The sequence below is a fragment of the Symphodus melops genome (genome assembly GCF_947650265.1).
Source record: "Symphodus melops genome assembly, chromosome: 20".
Classification (NCBI taxonomy): domain Eukaryota; kingdom Metazoa; phylum Chordata; class Actinopteri; order Labriformes; family Labridae; genus Symphodus; species Symphodus melops.
Window position 1 is genome coordinate 4,711,058 of NC_136710.1, and position 26,105 is coordinate 4,737,162.

Below are 26,105 nucleotides of genomic sequence, written 5' to 3' on the forward strand. Positions count from 1 at the left end.
AAAAAAAAAAAAGAGACAATACTGTGTGTTTTTGTAAATGCTTGAATGCTTTCTTGTCACCTCGCCTTACAAATGGAGATCACAGAAGAACAGTTCCAGGAACAAATGTATCACAGTTATTCACACCTGCAACGTAAACTTGGTCATAGAGACTGTTTTAGCGAAACAACACGGAGAGAGAGAGAGAGAGAGAGAGAGAGAGAGAGAGAGAGAGAAAAAACAGGACCCTGATGTGAGAAAAGAAAAAAAAGAAAAGCCAAGGTCTGTGAAAGGCTACACGAGAAGCAAGCCTCCTGACCTCTCAGCTCCATCGCTCTGCTCAATATTTGATGCCCCAGTGTGTGAATTATGGATGGTGCTTATAGAAAATAATACAGTGTTCAACAACAGCACAGGTGCAGCGCTGCAAAGAGCTGCAAGTAGATAACAGGGTTGTGGGGTTTTTTTTCTTTTCTTTTTTTTCTACGAGTAGCACTGCCGGGGTCTAAACACAACAGCCACAAATCACCTGCTAGCGAAACGGGTACCTACACGGGTGCAAAGAGGCCCCGAAGAGCCGACAGACGGAGGAGTTTTTTCATCCACAGAGGTCGAAACCTGCACATGCGCTCGGAAAGAAAGGCATGTTCAGTGAAGAAACGTACTTCAGGCCTGGCGTTTCCTTTTAAATTTGTGTCAAGGAAATGTTTGTGTTCGCTTTTAATAGTTGTCAAATGACCTTTAGGGAAAGTATTACACCTCACGATACCAAGCCAACAAATAAATAATAAACACGTGGAAATGTAAGGTGGGAATACGAGGCAGGACAAAGAGGCGGCAAGTTTTGAAAAGAGGCGCCGACTCATTCCGACGCGGGCAAAGCGGGAGTAAATTGGGGTCAAAACTGCAGTTTTCTCGCAAGTGACTTTTGATTTTCTTTGGGTGACATAGAAAAACGGGGCAAATATCTTCATATGAGAGGAACATAACATCAAAAACACCGCGGCTGATTCTTTTCCTGTCCTCTGGAGGCCGAGCAGCCTGCAGGGAAACGACCACAGAGGGCAAATTGCAGAGCTTCAGGTCGACTTACGTTCGTCTTTTAAAATGTAGACTCAAAGAAGCAACATGAACAGTTTTGTTAAAGTGAAGCAACCTTACTCAATCTTAGAACTGATTAAATTGGGGGCCAAAAATGGGGAGGAGATTTGGAAGGAAAATCCTACAGACAAAGTGCTTCAAATGAAGGGGCAAACGGAGGGAATCTTTTTGTTTAAAACCAGCTGGAGTTCAAAAAAAGAGGCGGGGCAAAGGGATGTCATTCAAATTAAATTAAAACAGCATTAAAGTACGAACATTTTTCAAGTGATACTGCAGTTTAATAAAATCTAAGACGGTGCGCACAGTCAACGTTTCCTGTGCTAGAATGCAAAGACCCCATATGACTTTATGTCTCTGCTGCCTATTTTATGTTCAATATGAAAAAGACAAACATGAACAGTAGCCAGACCATGTTTGCTATTTTGGCGAACTTTTTTTTTTACGATTTTCAAGATTGTTGCAGGTTTATTTTCCGTCGTGAATCATTGCAGCTGTAGTCTTAAACACACTGAACGCGTGTCTGCATATGGGTATTTTTTTCTGTTACAGATGCTCAACATGCGTTTAAACTGAGACGCGTGAGTTCATTCAAGGTTGAAACGTTGAGAAGTCAGCTCCCTGTGAGGAAACATCTTAGCTTCATCCATAAATGCTTTGGCAGAATCGAACCCTCTTCTTTCTTCTGCTCTTCTTTTATCTTTAACTAATCCGATCTAGATATGTGATTTTTGCACCATTTAGTCCAGATCCTACCACATCATATCTCATACACGAACACAACCCAATGAAGAATTTACTAAAAGAAACTACTGCTGGACACCAAACACACTGATATTTAAATGCTACGATTCTTTTTTTTTTTCTTCTTCTTCTTCAGTGTTTCTTCCATTTCGTGAAAGCACATCAACTAAAATCAAACATGGCCACTCGGAAGGAAATGTACGGGAATGTGTACAAACTGCTCTCGTTGAAAAACCCCCTACTCCTCATTCAGACGCCGATTCAGTCCGAACTTCTCATGTCAAGTATTATTTTTTTTCCTGAACAGTAAATGAAGGCCTGTATAGAGACAAAAACCACACACACACACACACACACACACACACACACACGCACACACACATACAAACTCACTGGACACAAAGTGAAGAGTCACTTAAAACCACTGCGAAGAGAGTGGAGATAAAAACAAGTCTGTCAGGGGTCACACGTACACTCACTGCATTTCTGCAAAAAATGTACAAGTATTGTTTCTTCTTTTTATGTGGCAAAGTCCGTCACATCAAGTCATTTTTCATTTATTTTGTGTCAGTGCTGTCGAACACAATGTCGCCACAAGGAAAGCAACCTTCCTTTTTTAAGATTTCTTGTGATACAGGGAGTTTCCTTCCCCCTGAGTGCTGCCTGTCAGGTGTCAAACAGGCCGCTAGGGAGTGGTCTTTCAAGTCCCCGCTCCGCCGTGTTCTAAAGAGGGACGATAACTTAAGAAACCGTCTTCTTCCCTCCCAGATCCGTCTCCTTCCTGTCCAGCCTCATGTACGGCTCAAAGGCTGAAGATCCACACCCGTAGGCGGAGCTTAGTTCGTGATGAGCGCCCCCTAGCAGTGGCATGGAGAAGCAAAGGGAGTGCGGCGGAGGGACGCCAAGCCGCGGAGAGGGTGGCGCGCCGCCCAGCGAGGGAAGGGACAGCCCGAAGCCTCCAGATAGGGAACTGGGAGGAGTACTGCTGCTGATCCCAGGAGAGGTGGACGAGCCTCCGCCAGGGCTGCTCAGCAGGGAGCCGTTAGCCTGATGTGGAGGAGGCCCAAGGAGAGAGTTGTGAGGGACAGGGCCCGAAAGGAGGCGGCCCTGCTCCAAGAGGCGCAGGATGTTGCAGGTGGCCAAGGACTCGTTGGAGGTGGAGGAACGTTTGTCCGAGTCCTTGGTGGTGTCTTTTTTCTGTTTGGTCCGCCGGTTTTGGAACCAAACTTTAACCTGCAACAACACGAGCAGGAGGAAAGACTCACGTTAGCGATTTTATCGTTACGTTAGCAGAACCTGCAAAATGAGAAACACAAAGGCTTGACTTTTTTTTTGCACGTCATCAATAAAAAGTGTTTAACAGAGGAAGCTGAACAAATGGTCGATCATTACAGTTTAAACATGTCCTTTCATCCTGCATCATCCTAATGCAAAGATAAGTCGATCATATGTGTGTGACTGACTTCTCTGTGACCTCTTGCCTGATGCATATATCTTCTATTGCATGTGAGCGGTAAGAGCACGCAACACCTATAACGCTACACCAGCCATACGTGCAGAAACCCGTGCAGAACAAGAAGTGTTGCTGTAATCCCCCAGCGCCTGCCATTGGATCAGATTTGTTGTTTCGCTGTGCACATTTGATCACGGTTGGTCCCACGCACTCTACATGGTCTCACTCTTCATGGATCTAACGGGCCAGAAATGCACAGATGGGGATCGGCAGTCAAAACGATGAAGAATGGAAATATCAACTCAGATATGAAAGAGTTTTAAAAAATGGAAAGTGAACCAAGGAGGGTCTAGATTCAACAACGGAGGGAAGATTGAACAACTTGCAAATCCACCAAAAAAAGTCTAGTTTCCTACATTTTGCTTATGATTTAAAAGAATGTAAAAAAGGTCCTTCAAAGAAGCTGAAGACGTGTAATCGTCCATCAAAGCATCTTTCATCACACGAGGCATCACGCCACCAGCAGCAGATTGACAGAGGCTCGCTGAACTCTGCCTGTCCTTGTAGTCCATGTTTAATTGATAGGCGAGCAGTGTAGCTTTAATGTATAGCGTGTGGCAAAGTTGGGGTTGGGTGGGATGTTGATTGGAGGGCATGCTGGGGTCACAGCAGATCGCTGCACGGAGAGGAATCACACGCATGAAAAATGTATAAAACACTGACCGAGTTTCAGTGCAGAGCTACAGCGAGGCGTGCAGGGATTTACAGATGATTGTGGAGAAATGAAAATGAATGTTGGTACACTGTTGGTTGGTTGGAGGTTCGATTTGTGCACACTTCAAATATTAAACAAAGACAGGTTCAACCATTTTTTTATTGGCTGGATAAAAGAAATTTCATAAACCAATCTCAACCAGTTCTTTCGTCTTAGTTTGCTCGACGTTCACTTTTTATTTTAACTCGTGAAAGTTTCTGAAACAATCTTTACGAGGCAACAAAATGTACAAATTCAAATATTTGGATTTGAAAACATAAAATTGGCATTTCAGCCAAACCACAATATAAAACCTCTTGGAAGTGCATAAAAGTGATGTCAATTAAGAATACATACCAAAAAAACACAAACTGTCTGATAACAAATAGCAACTTTTTAAAGTGAGAGTAAACTTCTCAGAGAACTTTATTTTTTTTAACTTCCAATACTGGATGATATCCCACATAATGACTTCAAAAAAAAAATGTCATTCACTTTCTCAAAATGTGTTTTGTTTGTTAGAGGTGTGAAAAGACCAAATGAGTACAGTGTGACTTGTACAAATACAGAGACTCTGTTTTAGTCCGTTCTTTTATTTATTTATTTATAACAAATCTCTGTAAGATGACTGACTGGGCTTTATAATGGAGTTAAATAAAATAAAAAAAACTGAAGCCACAGTCTAAAGAAGTTGTTCCCTCCACCGAAGGGATTTTGTTACGGAAAAATCACCGGTAGGATTTTTGCGTAACTCGGTACAAGAGAGAAACATGAGCCAAGAAGGATCCCATTAAATTTTTGGAGGGGATCCGAATCCGACTGGCGAACGAAGAAAGTCTCCACGTGTGTCTCCAAGAGCCCTTCGAGTTCGATTATCTTCATGTTGCCTTATTAATAAACATGTAGACGAAAGATAGAAGCACAAAATGGTGAACATCGGAGTTAAAAGAAGTGACGAATATAGTAAATAGTTTGTAAAGGAGCAGAAGGGGAAACAATTCAAGCAGTCTTGTTGAATAAAAAGGATTTCGACTTTAGTAAAACTTGATGAGCGTTTGATTCTTTTTTTAAGTCTATATAATTACCGGTAGAGTTTTTTTTTTTTTTTTGAAAAAACAAACAAAAAAACCACTGATTTGATCAGCATGTCGCATCAGTCTGTGATTTGAACAGTCAAATAGAGCATCAAGTAAGATGTGACAAATAATAAATGACTCTCTCAACATTTAATGAATTGACACGCAAGACTTTCCGTCCATCCTCTTCCCGATGTTTCGTGGAATTCAGTAATCTAATCCCTGATAAATGGGGATTGGCAGCAGGCGACTTAAAGGGAAACTTCTGTAACAGCAGCAACATGCCAGCCTGTGAAGGGTCTGTCTGTGGCTTTAATTCTATAAAACGTTTCGTAACCACTTCTTTTGGATTGCACAACCGTCACACTTCAAAGTCGTGTAGAGGTCACATGCACCAGGACCATAAAACACCTCACAAACACACACACACACACACACACACACTTTCGGACCATTCGCCGTGATGCAAGTTTAAACTATTTGGGTTGATTTCAGACGAGGGAAACAGTCGACGTTTTTAAAAACGTGAGAAGTTTCCGACTTCAAAGAACTTCTTAACTTCTCTTCAGTTTTACGTCAAAGAATCATCAAAGCCACAGCGAGTTGGTTCTTTTACAGCCTGCTCAGAGGGTTTGCTTCAAAAAGGAGAGAAATAAAACTAATCTGGACTTTTTCAGTAAAAGACTCAAAGATTTCTACGACAGAATATTTCCTTTTTGCAGCGAAACACGAGTCCAGTGGATCAAAACTTTCGGATAACTTGTCCTGTTCACTTGGTGCTTTTTCTGAAAATCCAAAAAGACGGACAGCGCTCCAAAATGTCTTCAGACGAACATTTAGGATGCTGTATGCCAGTGGTGTCCAAACTTTTTTTCTTGCGGGCCAAAATTGTCACGTTAGAATCGCTCACGGGCCACAGGGTTTTTTTTTTTTTAATATTGGAAAGAACTTTATGTATTTTGACCTCTTCAAAAAATTAGGTAAATACACAATAACTAATTGCAGTGGGAAACTGATTTTGTGATCTAATTTTTTGGAACGAATAGTCAGGCTTTTATAGGTCTCCCTCGCTAACATGACAAAGAAAAAAAGAACGAAATATGCCATCTGATGAGGCCTGGGGCCAAAATCTTCTAATTCTTCGATTTGAAGTCAAGGGCCACAAAAAATCCACTCAAGGGCCACAAATGGCCCCCGGGCCGCACTTTGGACACCCCTGGTGTATGCGGCTATAAGAAGCGCATAGTGCTTACACACACGCGCACAAACATTCACGAATACTTCCGAAACCCAAGAGACCAGAGAGCAGGTCTACTGTGCAAACACACATTCTGACATGATGCATCAGTCTGTATCACACACCTGTCCAGGTGTCTCACTTTAACAGGTGGTTTTGATACCAGAACAGAACAGTTGGCTCTTCTGTAGCGGACCTCTGACTTTGTGAAGATTTGCCTGCACTTCAAACACGAGTATACAACCCAACACTGACTTCTATCTCTCGCCTGTGGCGTGTCATCACGACACCCTTCGTGCAGCTCGCATCCGTTAGCAATTATCTTCCAAAACAGTCGCAGGGACAACACGCTCAAGCTTGTGTTTGGCAGCGGTTGTAAATCCAAAAGTAGCTGTCGTTTGTGTGGCGGTGCAATCAGGTTGGCCCGTGTTAACCACAGTATCAGTGCTCAGTAAAGGCGGGCTCAACAGGAAGCCGGGGCGAGTGAGCTCATAGTTTCAGCTACTGACCACGACACAAATAATGAGATCGGAGCAGATCTCGCAGCTCAGGGAGGAATACTGACGCCAGCAGGTCTTACTGTAAAGTGGGAGGGATAGAAGAGACAGAGATAAGAGGGAGGAGGAGGAAACAGAGGCATCGGTCTATTTTTAGCCTAACTCACACATCGCCTCTCTTTAAGATCCGTCTTGTGCCCATGCGCCAGCGTCTGCCAAACACACACATCCCATAAAAAGCTTTCACTACAGATGACACGAATAACCAACCGCTCGTTTTTATCCTCAGAGGTGGGCGTGGCTCAGTACGTTCAAATCGCAGTCCCACAACATTACAATGGGAGGGGGGTTGAGAGTAAAGCTCTGTGGTGTTTTACAGGGATTTTATTAGAGTGGTAAAATGATGGGAAGAGAAGAAAGCAAAGCCGCCTTTGGTACATCTACACTATTGGATGTAAATCCTTTTTAATGGGATCCAGGGTTCAGAACTGGGGCAGAGATTACCGAGGGAGATCTCCAGATGACGTGACCTGCATTTGCCCCGGCCGTGCCCTTTGCAACCCCGCCCCGCTGCACCCTGGTCCGGCTGAGGTCAGACGTTCGCAGAGGACGGGGGTGAAAGGACAGCGATAGAAGAAAAGGGAAACTGAAGTTGGAATAACTTTACCTTAATAGAATAGATGAGCATGTTGTTATTGTCATGCACATTGTAGTTCAAAATGTGTTGTGCGTCTCCAACTAAAAATACTACTTTTATCACAAGCTCTGTATTCAACCAACCATAGTTTCAAGTCTGATGACCTCTGCTTCATCCGTGGTGCTCCCATTTGTTCAAAGTCCAAAAAAAGTGAATATCTAAAAATGTAATTCAAACATTTTATTTTGAAAAGGCTTAGTTATTTCTTGACCTACCAAGATGGGCAAAAAAACAGGTGTCTAAACAGGGTGGAAGAAGTGTTCCTGTTAGGGACTATTTTTATCAGCGGATGAATACATATGTAATGGACAGTAAATATTTAAGCAGCGTGTAGTTACTGCAGGGTCGACTACATACTTCGTTATGTGAGTCATAACGAAGGAAAATGTCACTCAGTGTGACTCTCTGGACAACAATGGAGCTCTATGACATCGAGGAAAAAGATTTATCCGGCTTTGGCGACTCAGTCAATACTTGTTAGTCGGATTATTTCATTGTTGGTTTTGCGTTGGAGGTTTTTCTTTTTAATTTTTAAATTTTTTTTTTCTGAAATTGGTCGAAGTAATTGTAACACCAAACCAGGCGTACACTAACACACAGCTACTGGTTCATCTATATCATTACATTTTATCCAAAAGATAAAGATTCTAAATTCATTCTCATCCTGTTTGATTTTTTTTTTTTTTTTGCAACGTTGGTTGAAACAGATTTCTTTTGTTAACATTTTTGTCATTTTGGTGAAAAAAGTTATTTGTTCAGGATAATTAATCTTCCTGTTAGTAATAAAAAAACAAAGATTTGTTCATGAGAAAACCAGCAACATAAAAGTGATTTTTAAAGAATATGTTTTGATTTTTAGTAACTTATTTTAGGTGCATCAGCTTCAATATAAAAAATAGTGGTTAAACTTCGCACATATCATGAGAAATCTCAGACAAACAGTTTAAGATTAAAGTCAAGTTAAATCAAAAGAGATAATTAAAATGTTTATGTATGTTTTAGTTAATCTTCTATTTCCCAGAAGTATAAATTCTCTAAGCCGTAACATGGACAATAATGTTGCCTTTTATCTCTTGGTGACCAACATGTGAGCACAGATTCGTTTGTCTTTTATTCAGCCAACAAAGGAGAAATAAAAACTCAGAAATACGACAGAATATTTATAAAATTAAAAACTGTTAACAAAAAATTCACTCTTTAATTGTTTCTCATCACACTTCTATAAACACACCATCCAGGAAATGTCTCGTAATGTGATTGGATAAGACTGTTTGAAAGTCCCTCCTTGTGTTGGTCCCGCCCAATGTGAAAACTACATCTCATTGAAAGCAGTGAACAGCACAGGGTGAGGAGGACAAACCACCCGAGAGACGTGGCTCGACACTGAAAGACGCATTAGATAGAAATGAAAGGATGGAGGTATTCAATGTCAGGGACAGATGATCAGGCTTTATGTATGCATGCATGAATGCACAGGCCAGTCGGGCAGAGGTCAGCCAATCAGAGGCCTGCGCTGTGAATCAAGACAGCTGTAAAAAAAAAAAAAAAAAAAAAAAAAAAAAAAAAAAAGAGCGGCAGGAGAAGTGGGCTGGAGGTAGAAGGTTAAGCCAGATCAAGACCCAGTATACAGATCAACTTGCCTCCATATGCGTCCATTGCATAAGCTGCACTGTGTGTAAAGTCACAACAGATACAAGACGAGGACATTGGAATATTTACGTCTTGTTGTGGTTGTGTACTTACGGTTTTATTTTAATCACTCATGCTAATCTTTATTGGTCTAAACAACAACAAACTAAAGGATATCGAGTGATTTAAAATACCAAAACACTCTCTCCTGCCGGCTGTCAAATACACATAATGCAAAGAGTATTTAAGTCTTTAAGAAGGACGCTGGCTGACTGTCTTTCACACTTTCCGTGACCCCTCGGGCTGCTCTGTGCTCCCACTTTAGACCCCGTTTAGACCCCCTGATCCCAAACATGTGATCGTCCACCATATACAATGAAAACACTTTTATTGTTTTCTTCCTGAGGTGGTAAAAGGCCGACCAGCGGCCGATGATCTGTAACACAGCAGAGGACACTCTGCTCGGATTGACCAATGGCAGCGTGTGTGTGTGTGTGTGTGTGTGTGTGTGTGTGTGTGTGCTGCTGGAGTGAAGCTGTGTGTGACGGGAGAGTAGTCAGAATTATTCAAGAAACTAAAAGAGTTAAAAGAGCTGAAACAACGAATAACCCAACTGAGTGATGGATCAACACGTCGGCCTTTGATTCACATGGTGACTTTTTATAACAACGACAACAGAACTTTTTTTTTTTTTATAGTCTGCGATTTTTTTAAATCACACTTTTAGTTTCAGATTGAAACAATTGTTGACAAACAAACTTCATTTTTTCAAAATGAGCAAAAAAAATAATCAAATATCAATTCGTTAAAATTTGTAATCAACACTAAATAGAATTAACATATGTTATTCAATTTCATGCACTATATCAGAGTTAGCTTAGCATAAATTTACATCTGAGTTGATTCATTAAGTCTCGTTCAAATAACATGCAGCAACAGTTAAAAAGAAAAAACAGACTAAATGTTTTTTAGTGCATAATCAGACAAACAACAAGCTGTGAAAATATTCCTTAAATTATTTTACTTCAAATGTAGAAACTGGGATGTTTTTACAAACTAAACTTCGAGCTGTGAAAAGCCATGGACATGGTTCATTTAAATATAAATCTCAGCCAAAAGTTAATTTTTTATTCATTAAGAGCCCGTGTACTATATCATTTTTTTGCTCTTTTGTTCAGTTTGATATATTTCTCTGTCTTTGTTGCCATGGCACCTCGTTGCCCAAATCACACACATGCTGCCCTACAGCTACGAGCAGAAGTGACTTCACCGTTGTCTTTGGGAATATTAAGCGTAACTGTTATTAGTGTTTGTGAATTGAAGAGGGACCGCTGTGACAAAAATGGTAGTTTTTACCAATCCAGGTTGACATCAGCATGAGGAGGATTAGGAAACAGAAGTTCAAGAAAAGGTCACCGTTACGGCTTTGTACCGCCTCCGAGCCGGGCTCAACAATTCCACTGTTGCACCTGCAGAAAGTCAAGACAATAGCTGCTCTCTTTCTGCCTGATAAATTCTTACATTACACCACTCGTATTTACGATTACATTGGCATTTCACCTGACCCCGACACCTTGAACCCCGGCCGCCCCTCCGTCTATAACGCTGCTGGAATAACCCGCTCTGGTCCTCCATCACCTCAGCACATGTCCAGCCAGGTTCATCCAGGGGTTAACCCCGTCTTATAGCATCGCTGGTAGATATGGCTGCCTAATCCTCCTTAGTGCAAAAGTACTTGGGTACTGTTCGGCCCACCTCTCTCTCTCTCTCTCTGTGTCTCTCTCCCTCGGCCCCTCCCACCTGCCCTCTCTCTCCCACCAGGTTTGGGTAACAGCCTCACCTCCTCCTGCCGTTAACTGTAATGTTAGAGACGAGCTGCAGAAGACGCCGGCAGGGGTTCGAATGTGGTCCATGACTTTTCCTGCATGTCACCCCGCAGACAAACCAAGCACCTGCAGCATTTCACGATTTTGTGTTCTTTGAGGAATCACATTTGGGTTGTTTATCACAGCTGGCAAAAGAAAGACGCAGAGTTTATTGAAGCAGGAGCGATTTCAGAATTCAGCTGCCAAATTTCAGATTTGTAAAAATGAATAAAATGTTATCCTTATTTTTTATGCCTATGCACGCAAAGATTGACCGCACGTTTGCTCATTTTGTAAGAGGGTTTGCTTCTCTGCTGCAGCTCCCAACGTTTCTTCATTTAAAACGTTTTTTTCAAGCAGTCTGCTTTGAGCTAACCTGCCAGGTAAACTGCATTTCACATTCTTGTTTGAGCACTTTTCTGTCTTTATTTCATTCATAAAAAGTTGTTGAAGGAGTTCCTATTCAGAAAATCAGTCCCTTGTCCTACACAAAATCCATGTTTGACCTTCGCCCGCTGATTCCTCTGATTTGAGGACTTTGTGGGTGTCTCTGTGGCTAAAAATTCAAAACCTCTTGTCCCTAATTTTGCTGATTATCCTGTTTTCGCATCAATTGAAGGACTATTTTGTCCTCCATATGTTTTGAAAATCACACCACCCTTCACTTCAAAACCCCCCACACACACACACACAAACCACACTTCAGTCTGCCAGAGGCTGATGAAACAAGTCAATTCAATCGGAGGGAGTGCTTAAGGATGACGGGGAAAAAAGGGACTTAATTGCTGCGATGTTCCTCTTATTATCTAATCAACTGATTAGATAATCAGCCTTGCAGGTTTCTCTCTGACCATCAGCTAGTCGGACAAAAGTTCCCGTTCTTTAGGTCGCAGATGAGTTTGTCTTTTTTTTCCACAACAAGAAGTCCAAACATTTAACCAACAGCACAAAAGGAGCAAGTCTGTCTGCGTCCCTTCCCCTCTCTCTATTCCCAGTCTTCGGACAATCCTCACTCTGTGTTAGCCGCCTCGCCGTTACGTCTGCACGGCTGTACGTCATGGCTGGGTCCTCGACGCTCCAGACGAGCGGCGAGATGCCGTCTGTCTGGGCCGTCATGGAGAACAAAAACACACAACGAGGACATTCACTGTACGCAGTCACAAAAACGCTACTTGTCGTCTCGTTCCGAGTCGCCTCGGCCTGCAAACACGGCAAGAATTCAGAGAGATTTTCTCTTGTTGAAGAAAACAGACTTTTCTTTTTATGACTGAGAGAAGCAATAAAAGAATGTGCTTCAATGTCTGACTTCCACTTTTACGATACCGTGATACCACGTGTTTTAAAACAACACAATGTTCGTACCTCAACTTTAAAAACAGACCTTCAGTCAGTTCATATTCAGCAGGTCGGTAAAGGTCACGTGACCTCTTACAAACAGAAAGATCAGACGAGGTGACGACGTCTAAAATGAACAAAAAGGTTGTCAGGGTGTTTGTGCAATTGGAGGGTGTGCACAAGTTGTCAACTCAACACCAGCAGCTACCCAAAACAGGGAGCCTGGGAGGACTTTTTTTTTGTTGCCATGGTGACGAAACAGGTGCCTACAACGTTTGAGTTTGACTCCATGTGAAAGTCTAACGTTCTGGTGTCGAGACAATGTGACCGTGACGTTGACACAACTGCTCAACTTGAATTTGTTCGGATCAAACAAATGACAAGTTGACATCGTTCTTGAGGATGTGGTGCTTTATTTTGAAAGGCAAGTGTTTCCTCTTCCTTTTGATGAAAAAAGGAAACGAGCGTGTGCGTCGATTTACTAAAAACAATGATCAGCTATTATACTTTTCTGAACTGACTTGACATAATTGCTTCTAGATGACAAATAAAGATTTTTTCCTTGAGATGTGAGGTAGATTTTCTTTTAAAAAACTACTTTTACGTACTTTCTGTACGCATCAGTCAGGGATCGCATCGGTTTCATATCGATATCGGCCCTGTTGACTGGCCCATCTGCAGATAATGTGGCATCACATCATGTTAAGACTTCTGTGTGAAACTTTAAACTGGTAGCAGCTGTCACTCAATCTGCTTGAATTGAGATTGAAGAGATTTTATGAGAATTATAAATGACTCACCAAGGTTTTTAATCACGTGGGCTGTCTGCGCTCTCATAATGAAAAAAAATTAAGATGCCGTCAAAGACATAAATTATAATCCAGGAAGTTTCCCCCCGAGTTTCTAGAAAAAGACACAAGGCCCCAAAATGCATCATTGTTAAGTTTTCGGTCTCCGACTTGTTGCTCGGGGTGTTTTGGTATCAAAGAATGTTTGGTCACAGAGACGACGAGACGGCGAGCAGAACACGACAGCGAGCGTGACGCTGATCTCACGTGACTCGCACACCTGTCGGAGGTCAGCTGCTTCACCACGACGTGAGCTTCGATGCATACGACGCACCCGGGTGAACAAACGTGTGGCTCCTGCAGCTGAATGAGTCAAAGGAGCTGAAGTGGCTGACACACGAAAAATCCATCATTTCCATCCATCATATTGAGTTTTGCTTGTTGCCAGAATGTGTCCCCTGCAGGCTTCCGTACTGACCATTTAAGTGAATGAGGTAATAAAATCCTAGCAACGTGTTTGAACAATAAGCAATAACACCGTCCATCAAGATACAAATGTCTGCATTCACAAACAGCAGGAAATGAAACACTGATTATATATGAATAATGGACATGTCTTTGAACGTATTAATGGGACACAGATTCAAGTTGGACGGCGCTGACCATTCCCCGTCCCCGCATTCCCCTGTTTGAGTCTCAGTAACTTTGTTCGGGATGAATGAAGTTTTATCTCATCTCGTAACTTTTCCTCACGCTCCTGAATATTTCTCCACAAAGACATCAGAGCAAACTGAGAGAAAGAAAAAACAGAAAGTCCAAATAGAGGGAGGAAATGTGATTTCTTCGATAAAAAGGAGAAAAGTTGAAGAGCTGGCTCTGCGTTTTCGAGCCCTACGTGTGAGCCTGAGTGTGTGTGTGTGTGTGTGTGAGCTTTTCTCAGCCTCAGTCAAACACACTCTAGGGTTGGGCCATGTATCCACTTATACAACGATATAACAAGGTTTTTTTAAAAACAGGTATATTTGTGTTTTTTGCTTCTTCTTTTTATTATCTAAGGAGCATTTTGATTCTTTTTTTTTTTTGTCGTAGTTTGTCTTTGTCATTTTTCTTTCTTGCAGCTGAAAGTTAATAAAAGTGACCGTGTGACATTTGAAATATGGCCCACGTGGATATGACTTAGAGCAGACTTTGTTTTTGTTTATATTTACAGTAAAAAACACACTAACAGGCCAGAGTCTGAAAAATCAGATGTGCAGGAACAATTCAACTTAAATCTGCAGAAAGTGAGACAGAGCATTGTTTGAATTGTCTGAATATGTTGACAATGTTTTGTCGACAAAAAAATCCAATGTATCTGAGCCACTGGAGTTAGCCTACCATCGATCTGAGAAGGACGTGTATTTTTATCGCCGTGTTATGGACATTGTTTGACTTTCACAGTTTAAAATTCTGATATTGTTGCAACCCGAGAGCAGATCGTTCATTAATTCTCAATATTTATCAAACGTTTTAAAAAGGAAGCTATCCGCAAAGTACCAACAAGAACAACACATCCTTCATTCTTCAGAGCTGTCTGTGTGTGCAGGTCTGTCAAACTCACAGGTCTAAATGAGTAAATAAATTAGAGTCTTCCTCATCTCACTACAACTTTAAAAAAATAAAAAAACATCAAATGAGGGTTTTGTGTGGCTTCACCTCAGGTAGTCATTTTCCTTTTTCTATAAAAACTCAACTCAAGCTTTTTAAACCATCCTTCATATGAGTCCTGACAACAGACATTTGCTCGATGTCTTTTTGAAATCCGCTCTGATTGTGTCATCAAACAACTGCGACCAATCAGGCAAATAAATGCAAACACTCGGCCACATCTACGCATTGTTCGGCCAGCTTTACATTAAAGATTAAACATGATTTGTCTCTCCCATTTGCAGCAGGATTAAACCAGTTTAACACAGAGCAGAGACCATTAAATCCATAGCTTGTCCACGGACGAGTAGCAAACAACAATGGACTGATACAATGGCGTTAGCTAGACGTCAGCTGCACTCAACTCAGGAGGACTGAGAGCTTAGAGTGACCACACAGCATGGAGCGTTAAGACCAGCACAAGTCACACTGACAGAGCAAACAAACAGAAACAGGCCTGTCCAGGAATGTCCATAAGTTAGCCTTTTTTTGTGCTCAGTAAAAAAAACAACCTCTAAATAAAAGAGCTGTAATTAGGAAATATGAACAAAACCAGAATAAAAATCCTCCAAACTGTTCATGAAGTTATACTCAGCTTTTAAGTGTTAGAAAACTAGCTGAATAAATCCAGGATATATAATCTAAATGATCAACACCTTCAAAATAAAAGAGCTGAACACTTGTTGAAGTTGCATACTGACAGAGTGCTCAGACAAAGGCAGAACAAATCTAAGTATATTTCAGGGTAAACTCTTTTTTGTAACACATAAATCAGCTGACATGGAATCGAAGTAAATGAGAACAAAACAGGAAAAATGAACCTCCAAATGTTTGTCAAATTATTCAGAGATTTTTTGAGTTCATCTGCCAATCAATAAATAGGTTATACGTTTTTAAAAAGTCGTATATTAATGTTGTTGAAGTTGTTTCTTTGTGCCTTTAACTTGAGAAGAGTCGAGCTGTTTTTAAAACTTTAAAGAATGAAATTGTCCTCCGGGGTCAAGAAATCAACCACACTCTGAAAACGCCATAAGAACAGACCGGTCTGAGCACTGGAGGGCACCGGAGGGGCTCTTTGGTGTCACCCCTCCCTCCTGCGGTGTAAGCCGGTATCGGGGAGCCACCTGCCGGGACGGAGGGAGAGCTTCGGGCCGGTGGTAATAACTCGGTACCGCGATACAATGCGCGTGAGAACTACACGCGCGAGGAATTCATTTGGACTCTGCAGCCTGTATAGACGCACATCTTTCTGCTCTCAAACTTTACAATGAAGTCCAAATAATAATCAGTATCCACATTTCCGTACGTCCCTTCAGACTAAAAGCGGATTGGTAGACTAGGTCGTGTTTTATTTTTCTGAAGGTGGATCGAAAAAATAAGTCTAACAAAAAAAAAAAAAAAAGCTCTGCTTTCATTCAGTGTTTTCTTTTCTTCGACAGGTTTTTATTTTCTGTTATAAAAGTCCATGGTTTAGTGTAATTATTAGGTAAGATATTTTTGAAATACAAATAGTGTGCAGTGTTACGCAGGCCTAATTAATTGAACATGTGTCACATGTTCACAAAATAAGTTTGGAAGCCGTAACTTTAAAAAAAAATAGCCAACTAATCCTGACGACGTAATTTGGAAAATATAATTATAAATAATCCAATAACGCTGTCTCATGTCTTCTTCATAAAAATCGCACTTTCGTTTGAGTTTTTTTTTTAAGGTCTAATTAAGTTTTTTTTTCTGTCCACTTGTTGGTCCCTTGTTGGTTTGTGAGTGTTTGTGTGTCTCCAAAGTGTGCTGCCTCATTGCGTGATCAGTTTGAATACCTGACCAAACTAATTGGAGTTAGTGCATGGGTCAATGACCAAATCCCCAAACATTGTTAAAAAACACTTAACGATCCAACCACCTCCCATGTTACTGTAATTAGTATGTGTGTTTCAGTCACAGAGAAAGAGGCCTGTCTCATTTAGACACGATGAAAACCATGCTATGAAGCCTTAATGATTATATTTCTTCAAAATAAAAGAGGGCAGCTCTTTTGCTTGGGATGTTCTTGAAAATATTCAAATTGTCTTTTTTTTATTTTTCCTCTGCAGAATAGTTTGGCTGACGAATAAAACTCAAAAAGGAAAGTAGAAGGGACCACTTTTCTTAGGTATTTATGTTCTCACTGAAAGTAACATGTCTTCAGGATGAATTCATATTTGGATTTAATTTTCTGATCTAAAGTGAATTAGAAATGTGTTTCACAATGCTACACTGGTGCACGAAAAAAAGGAAGAAAAAACAACCCCAAAATTCAACGTCTTCTCTAAACTCATATCTCCGTTTTATTTTGATGAAAAAAGCTCACAGCATTTAAAAAAGGTCAAGAAGGCCTTCCAGTAATATGCTATTAAATAAAAATACTAGACAGATAGATTGAAAGCACATGAATCCTCTGACTACTCTTTTAAAAAGAGGAATAATGGAGATAAAAAGCCTATCAACGCACTTACATTAATGCAGCAGCTTTTAAATCTAGTGACCTTTAATTTGGTGATAAAAATCAGACTGCTTCCTGTAAAAGCCTTGAGAAGCGAACTAAAAACATTTACAAACACTGTAAATCACCTGAAAGTTAGAGAAAACAACCCAAACAACTACCTTTAAAAGCAGCTAAAACTTTGAGAGCTTCCATGTCTTTTTTTGTTATTTGTCCCGATTAGCCTTGAACGACGCATTTGCTTTTAAAAAATATGCAAAAGCCACAAATAAAAGAAGAAACGAGGAAGAAAAGAAAGTCCTAATGCAAACTAAAAGCCTTTCGATCACTCTTAAAAGCTGCTTCAATAGCACACGGCATTAAGGGGAATTCAGAGCATTGGGTTTAATATTTCACAGCCATTACTGAGAGGACTATTTACATTTTGTTCTCACTTTGAAGGTCAGGCAGTTTTCTCTCAGCCAATCGTGTGCTGCCCTCACAGCGTCTCCTCACAGCAGCAGGAAGCGCAGGCCCTCCCATTAACACCCCGAGTGTCAGCACTAATGAGGGACACAGTGGCTACTCTGTGCCCCCACCCCACAACACCCCCCCCCCCCCCCCCCCAACATACACACACACACACACACACACACACACACACACGCACACGCACACACACACACACACGCACACACACACACACACACACACACACACACACACACCACCTAGTTTGAGGACGGTTTTTTTTGGTGGTTATTAACATATTGGTCTTCGTCAAAGAGACGCAAAGTTTCCGCAACAAGTGTTTTTGAACAAGAGATAATTGAAGCCTTCAAAGATGTGAAGGCCTCTAAAACAATTTAGCAGATACGTCGATAATAGATAAATACATTTGCGGATTTTTTTAGACAGCAAATAACAAAATTTGATGTTTTTTAGTAAAAGTATATATTTTTAAGGCTTTTATTGTGAAAATCATTGATTTTAATATGCCGTCTGAAGTTTGAGAGATTTTCTGGACAGCAAGTAAAACGCCAACTTAAAAAAAAGTATATGATGCTGTGACTACATATGCACACGCTGCATCACATTTCTAACCTGCTCAACTTTGACCTAAAAATGTAAACGATGCGAGCAAGATAAAAAAAAAATTAAAAAAAAGTCAGAGGGTGAGAAACCCCCACAGGGATAGACTATAGGCTACTCGTTGCGTAAATAAAGCCTACAAAAAACAAGTAATGAATGTATGATTTGTTTGATTGCTTTTATTTGTGAAGCACTTTGTGAGTGTTTTAAAAGTGCTATATAAATAAACTTTTACTTAGACTACTTACTAAAAAAAAACCAGGCATAGTGACAAAACAAAATGCCAAATATGACTGAAAATAGGAGGATGTAACAGAAATGTTGTTTTTAATATCAGACGACCACATTAAATGTTTTGTTTGACAGGAATATTTTCTTTCAATAGTAAAAAAAAAAACGAATTAAAAAGGCCTGCAATATACTTTTTTTTTTTTTTAAGACAAAATAATGAGATTAAACAAACAAAGTTCAGGCATCAACAAAAACATCGTGATGTTAAACCTGTCCCATAAACCACAATCATCTCTCTACGTCAATGCGTCAGCCGTGACGCCATTATTAAAGACGTATAGGGGTTGGGCTCGTGCTGCTGCAGGAACATTTGAATGAAACGCGGGTCGATGAATGGATGACCTGAAGTGTCTGCAGAGTTATGAGGGCTGCACAAATGTAGATTACATTTCACAAAGATATCCAAGGATGATACAACATTCATGTAGTCCACTTCGAAAAAAGAAAAGAAAAAAAGATGACGTTAAAAAATGAGTCAGTATGTTCACGGTATATATGTTCAAAGTTAGCGTGAGTCATAGGTATTAATTAATCGAATTGTGCTGTGGATTTTAATCGTGTTGTAAAATTTTACACATGGCTACAGAGAAGGTTTTTCCTTTCCTAAAGGCTCCAGGGATATTCCCACTATCAGAATTTTGTGGGGGGAAAACAGAAACATATAGGCTAGTTATGAGCATAGATTTGCTTATTATTAAAGGTGGGCGGGCCCTTCCTCTGTTCCTCTTCTCTGATTGGCTGGGGGGAAAACCCCTACTAAAAGGCCTTAAAACACCTGCAATGAAAAACGTCTTAAATCTTCTTCATATTATGTTAATGTTCATGTAAATAAAATTGCAACAGAGCATTAGTGTTGGCTGCTACATAAGAGGTCGGTTCTTAAATTAAATGTGTAGAGGCTATAAGCTCCTGTCTAAGGTAGCCACTGATGGCTTGGCTACTAGCTAAGTTTACAAAACAAAGCTTTTCAAAGAAGAAACTCTTTGTCTCTTATATTTTCTTCTTTCCTCTTTTTGGTTCATTACTTTTGGTGTTTTTATTCTCACAGTGTTATAGGCATACTACCTGTTTTATGTCAACATAATAATTTCACTATAGGATACTTGAGGCAACACACCTGAGATATTTACATACAATTGGTAGGGACATAAAAAACTACTTTACTTAAAAAGAAAAATAAACCACGAAATTTAAGTTTCTTTATGTCTAAACCTCTTCAAGGATATCCCTAACACCTCCTCATCTGGCCACCAGTGGCTATGCTAGCTTAGTTTACGAAAACAATGTTTCATGAAATATATAGGCCTATTATTTTAATTCAGATATGCTTCATTGTTATTTTCTCTTTTTATACATTTTAAGCTTGCATTGGCTTGATAGCATTTTTTATTATTATTATTTAGCTGAACATTAGCATGTTCTCGCTTCTGAGTAATAGAGTTGTGAATGCAGGGCAACACATGGCAACTTGAGAATTGGCCAGAGAATTTGTATTTTGATGGTAAACATTTACCAGGATGCAAAACAGAAACAAATGTGTTTTTTTGAGGGATGAGCCCTACACCTGCTGTTTGAAAAAACAAAAAAACAAGACTGGCACGAGAACACATCAGTATAAGTTCTTACCTGGGTCTCGGAGAGGTTCAGCTGTCTCGCGAGCTCTGTGCGCTCGCGGCCCACAACATACTGGCACCGCTGGAACTCGAGCTCGAGCCGGTAGAGCTGTTCGGCAGTAAAGGAGGTCCGCGTGCGCTTCGGCCGGTCCAAGTCAAGGCCCTTTGGAAGGACGATCTCCCGGATGGTACCTTTGGCGTCTGTCCAAGAAGAAAAACACACGAAGTCTCGGTACAATATCGAAGAAAATCGGGTTTTTTTTGTAAACTTCAACTCAAAAATGGGACTACAAAGGTGGACTAAGGTGTGGTTTACAGGTTTATGTCGTGAACACTGACGTAATAAAAGGACTAAACGCATTCAGTTCTGTTATGTAAACATTATAACGTGCTGTATTGAACAGAGGAGTGTAAAAAGCACATGTTTGTACAGTTCTGCACACAAGAGTTAAAGACAAAGTGATGAAAACGACAACACGTTTGTCTACACAAAAATATTTGGTTGAAGTTTGAGTTTTTTTTTCTTTATATACACCAATCGTCTAGGCTCACGAGCTGTACTGTCTGCGCCATGATGCCCAACGTGATTATAGATAGTCCAATGTAGCATCAGTTTGATGTGGTTTAAAAAACGAGTCTTATCTTTTTTACTACAAAAAGTATTGACCTGTTAATTAATAACAGCTTAAAGACTTTATTGAAAAGGTTCAACTGGGAAATGATTGATAAAACTGGTCCCACGCGGTGAATTCTGTCACTTATGCCAATGCCAACATTTCCGAGCACATTTTGTCCTGATAAACTGTTGGACTATTCACTCTGTTCCAACGAGAGGTGACGCAAAAAAAATGGCACCACCTAAATTCCCCGACTGAAGTGCAATTCATCAGTTAGACAACGTGATCAAGGCCAGTTTCAATCCCAAGTGACGACTCTTTGCGTCATTATGCTGTACTACCCCCCAAAAAAACAACGCTGCGCTTAGTATATTTCAACACACTAACACTGAAAAGAGATTTTTTTTTTAACCTTTTTATAAGGCGTTTGACGTAGTTTTTTGTTATTTTTTCTTATTTCATTGTAACTGTATTTTATTTTAAACAAGTAGTCTGTTCATGTCCTGCTCTCACTTATTTGATAGCCTATATAATTATTTTCCGGCCACGATATTTACACCAGATGTTCTTCGTTTGAAATGTGGTCATTAAAATGAGGAAAATCGGATACAATAATGCAAACTTCATTTACAAGAAGATGATTTTCACGGTAAATTATAACAAATACAATGAATGGCCTGGATGGAAAGTGTCTGTCAGTCAGTTAATACACCCCGCCCTCAATCTTCAAACCATTGGATTTGTATGCTTTGTCAAAAAGAAAAAAAAACTTCGTTCCTTTAATTGTTGCTTTAATCTTCGTAACATGAATGAAATGTGTATTTTCTCCTTGAATATTTTCTTACACTGTAACCGAGAATATTTGTTCGTATTTATCACATTGAATGGCAGCGCAGGCCAGACAAGCCTTTCCTCTTTGTCCAGGGTTTTGAGTTCATAAAATATGCAATCCAATAAAATATGAAGAGCACTGAATTAAATATGACACAAAACTGATTGAAGCCAAGATCCATATTGTTTCATCAAATAATATAACGAAGATTACAAGTGTTACATTTAATTTTTATTATGTTTTTCTTTATTTGTTTGTTGGCTTTTTTTTAAGCTTGTTTGTTTGTTTGTTTGTTTGTTTGTTTGTTTGTTTAAAAAGCTTACGGGATTGAATTGTCTCCCCTTCTCCCCCTAACACATGTGCAATACATTCAGAATGTGTTCTAAAAGAACAATCTACCTAAAAGAAAAACGTCCCATCTTTTGGCAACAGCAGCGGCATTTATATTGTGTACGTGATTGTGTGAGTGTTAACTTTTTGCATCTTGTGTGAATGAAACACCTTCTTCACTTACATTGCTACAGACAGTTGTTATTAGGTGTTCTGGTATTCGCTACGTGATGAAACGAGAGGTCTCCATCTTTACGCACGCGTAATGATATGCGTGATGTGTCACCAGGCAGGCTAGATACTGCACCAGAGATGCTGCAAACTCTCAAAAATACACAGACACATAGTGGCAATCATAAACAGCTTCTATTGTTGTATTATATCAGCTCAAAGTGCAGCAGAAGAGGGGAAGCTGCGGCTGCACTGTAGACCTGCTGACCTCTCGGTGACCCCGGCCTCTACGCGGAAAGAAAATACTCGTGCATTCAGACGTAAGCTTTAAAAACAAATCCTGCCAGTGACGGCGTGTTTGCTACGTGGAAAGTGCTGTACTCTTATCTTCTCAGACAAATGACAAAATCTTGCACTTCCTCCTGTGCTTCTGAAGCAGGCCACATCCGCCTCTGATGGACAATATTAACAACTAGCGACTCATGCAACACAATAACGACAGAGTACAGATGGTTTCAGGGAATCTGAAAGATGCTTAAAGATAACGTGTGTTTAATCTGTCTTGCAGCCAAATCTATATCTTCTATCGTTTGCCATTACCCCCACTCGCCTTCTGGTTCTACTCACAGATCGACTGTTTTAAGTCAGTCGTAGCTACATTTACGTCAATTCATTTGGAGCTAAACAAGCTGCACGTATATGGCACATGCTAGAAACTGTGATTAAAAATGAAACTACGCAGCCGGCATACTGACTCTACAATATCTGTATATGTATGTACAGTAGACGTGGGTTCATTGGCCGACATAGTGACTGAGTGCACAGCAAACACTTTAACAACACGATGGGGGAGAAATCAAATACAGTCAGTATTTTTATGTGTTTTATAAACGAGGATTCTGAAAGGAAGAAACCGTGCTACGTGATCTGTTCCTGTTTTACTTTACTTTACGTAATATTATTTAATTTCTGGATATTCTTCTACAATATATTAAAATTATTATTTTACTTCCCAATCTCCCTGAATTAAAACCTGAACCTTACACAACCTCCTACATCGATCCAGCTATTTAGAGTCAGACAGTAGCACGTTGACTGTACGCTTTTTTTTTTTTTACTATAAAACATGAAGGCTAAATTTAATACAACTTTAAGGTGACACATCGATCTAAACTCCACTGTTAAATCATATATAATTATTAAAATATATATACTGTTTTGAAAAAAGGCGACAAATAAATAAACTTAAGTCATCCTAATTTTTCTGGTTGTTTATAAAAAAGTGTCAGTATGACTGAGAGGCTTCTGGCCTCCAGCAGGAGGGCGTGGACACTGAATTAAATATTATTCTCATGTTCATGAACATAACACTGGCACACAAAGGCAATCAAGTCACCGAATATACACACACACACACACACACACACACACACACACACACACACACACACACACACACACACACACACACACACACACACACACACACACAGAGTGGTTATCAATAGAAAGCTATGGCCTACGTGGTGTTTTTTGCTGTTTGCTTTTTTTTGTTAATAAAAGCATCTCAACAGCCCCGAGCAGTGAACTGAAGCGCATTATCTTTGAACAGTTTCCCTTTGTTTTTGTTTTTTTTATTAGGTCTATAATGAAGCTACACAAGCATGTATTTATTATAAGTTATAGTTTGGTTCAGGCTACTTATCTTACAATTTACCCTGCCACATTTTAACACAGAAGTAAACTTTTGGTTGTTCTTAAAATGAGTATTTAGCAGGTGGAGTCTGGTGTAACAGTCATTTTGGTATTAATGGAAGAGAAAGTAGCCTATTGTTAGCAGCCTGCACCAGAGGTGGTGGATTGTTGGACACTTGACAAAAACCTGTTAGTAAAGTATAGTAAAGACACATGTTGAATAGAATTAGAGGCTTTTTTTCCCAGGGTATTTTAGAGACGTTGAACTGTTTGTTAATGGGAGAAACAACTTTTATTTGTAGGTTGTTGATGGGAACAAAATAAAGATATTCTTCTCTTGATATTGTTTTTACTGTGACTAATTATAATGTATAAATGGACACTTCATGGATTAATACTGTTTGCTGTGCTGTAATTGTTTTAAAAATGCAAGTGAGCTAACTTTCCAGGAAACTAGCACCCATATTTACTTCTAAGCATCTACTGATGGTTTTTGTTTACCTCTTACTAGTATCCTCCGGCAGTAGTCTGGGTCCACTCCCAAAAGTTTGTCGTGTCCGTCCTCGCTGGAGGACGTCGGCGTGGATGCTGAAGTCCCCGGGGTGTCGGTGGAGCTCTGAACCGGGGACCTGCTACCTATCTCGGAGCGGCACTTTGTCTCCATCCGGTCCGGACACAGCGGGTTGGGTCCACAGCGGTGGCTCCCATCGCCCATAGTCGTGGTTTGATCGAACATCTACAAATGAAGTTTACTCTCTCTCTCTCTCTGAAGCTTATCTCTTCTTCGTCTGTCGCTGTTGCGTCTTCTACCCTCCTCTTCTCTTCTTACTTTCTACTCCTCTTCTTTTGGCAAGTGTTCTCAAGAGACGGGCAGAGCATGCCCTCCGCTCTTCTTCTTCCTCCAAAAAAAAAAAAAAAAAAAAAAAAAAAAAAAAAGTAGATCCAGTTATAAAAGAAGCACACGGTCCTGCAACGGAACCGGCTTCAGGCGTCGAGACATGGTGCGAGAGGGTCTGAGGTCCAAATCGGTGGGAAGGAGGAGGAAAAAAAATCTCAGGGACTACTGCAGCCAAGAGGTGCAGAAGAAGTGCATGGTGTTAGGTTAGTACAGGGGGGGCAACCAGATCTATGGAGGAGCGGGGAGGTGCCAGAAACACACACACACACACACACACTGCTCACCCACGTAGAAATAAAGTAAGAGGCGGTGCACACACACACATAGGAAAATAAATACGCCGGTTACAGTTCAGTGTGTTGCGGACAAGGAGGGGAAGTGTCTTCAGGTTTGTCCGGAGGTGCAGCCTGTTACTTCATTCCGGGTCACATCGACACATGACTCCACGGATTCTTCACTGAATTTCAGCCACATAAACCGGTGTCGTTGCTCTTCTGCTGCAAGGCAAAACACGTATTTTTGCAGGGGGAGGAGGGGGGGGGGGGGGGTTGTCAGGTAAAGGGACACATGCAGCTTGGCGCACAATCAAAGTGTTATCATTGTAGTTTGATTTGATTTAAAGCTGCAACATCGCGCGTGTCCGGGTCTAAAGATTACGCACCGCCTGCAACCGACACAGCAGAGATGTTGGTGTGTGGAGAATTATTCTGGGGACACTGTACACTTTACTGAAGGCAGGAACACCCATACGTCATTTCCTGTACACGCACAGGCTCGTCGCTGATTGGTCGGCCAGCAGGGGCACGGTTTGACAAGAGGATGAGCGGCGATGCAGAGCTGAGCGGCGGATCAGGCGCGGAGATATGACACGATGTTTGGTTAAAAAAAGCTGCCCGGGCTTCCCCGCGGCACCTGGAGCACCGTGAGCGTGGATCTGGTTTGTAATGAAATCAATATGGGTGCAAAGAGGCAGAAACACACTTTCATTTAAACTGCGTAAAAACGCAATTGCATTTAAAATAAAAACACACGAAACATATTCAAATTAACAACACTTTACATGGAACATAAATACAGAAAATAGATGCTTAAAATGCATGTTGAGGTTCTTATCGCAATGTTTCTCACTGAATACTGGCGGAACATGGTTTTCATGTGTAAACACAAAGTCTGTCACATTTGAGTGTTTTACGCTCATAATGTTCACCTGCTTTGAATTTGATTCTTTATTTTAAAAAAATAATAATAATTATAGAGCGAGTTTGCTTTT

General features: G+C 40.5%; 2 protein-coding genes across 2 annotated transcripts in view; one reads left to right on the forward strand and one right to left on the reverse strand.

Annotated features, from left to right (window-relative positions):
- rgp1 (GP1 homolog, RAB6A GEF complex partner 1) overlaps window positions 1-26,105 on the forward strand; it is a 242,800-nt gene that overhangs the window by 150,043 nt on the left and 66,652 nt on the right. The window lies entirely within an intron of this gene.
- Window positions 1,752-25,726, reverse strand: vax2 (ventral anterior homeobox 2). The gene is made up of 3 exons (XM_079371407.1): window positions 24,439-25,726; window positions 20,306-20,493; window positions 1,752-3,054 (listed from the first exon to the last, which is right to left on the reverse strand). Exons 1-3 carry the CDS (start codon window positions 24,671-24,673, stop codon window positions 2,563-2,565), a joined length of 915 nt encoding a protein of 304 aa, XP_079227533.1. The 5' UTR covers window positions 24,674-25,726; the 3' UTR covers window positions 1,752-2,562.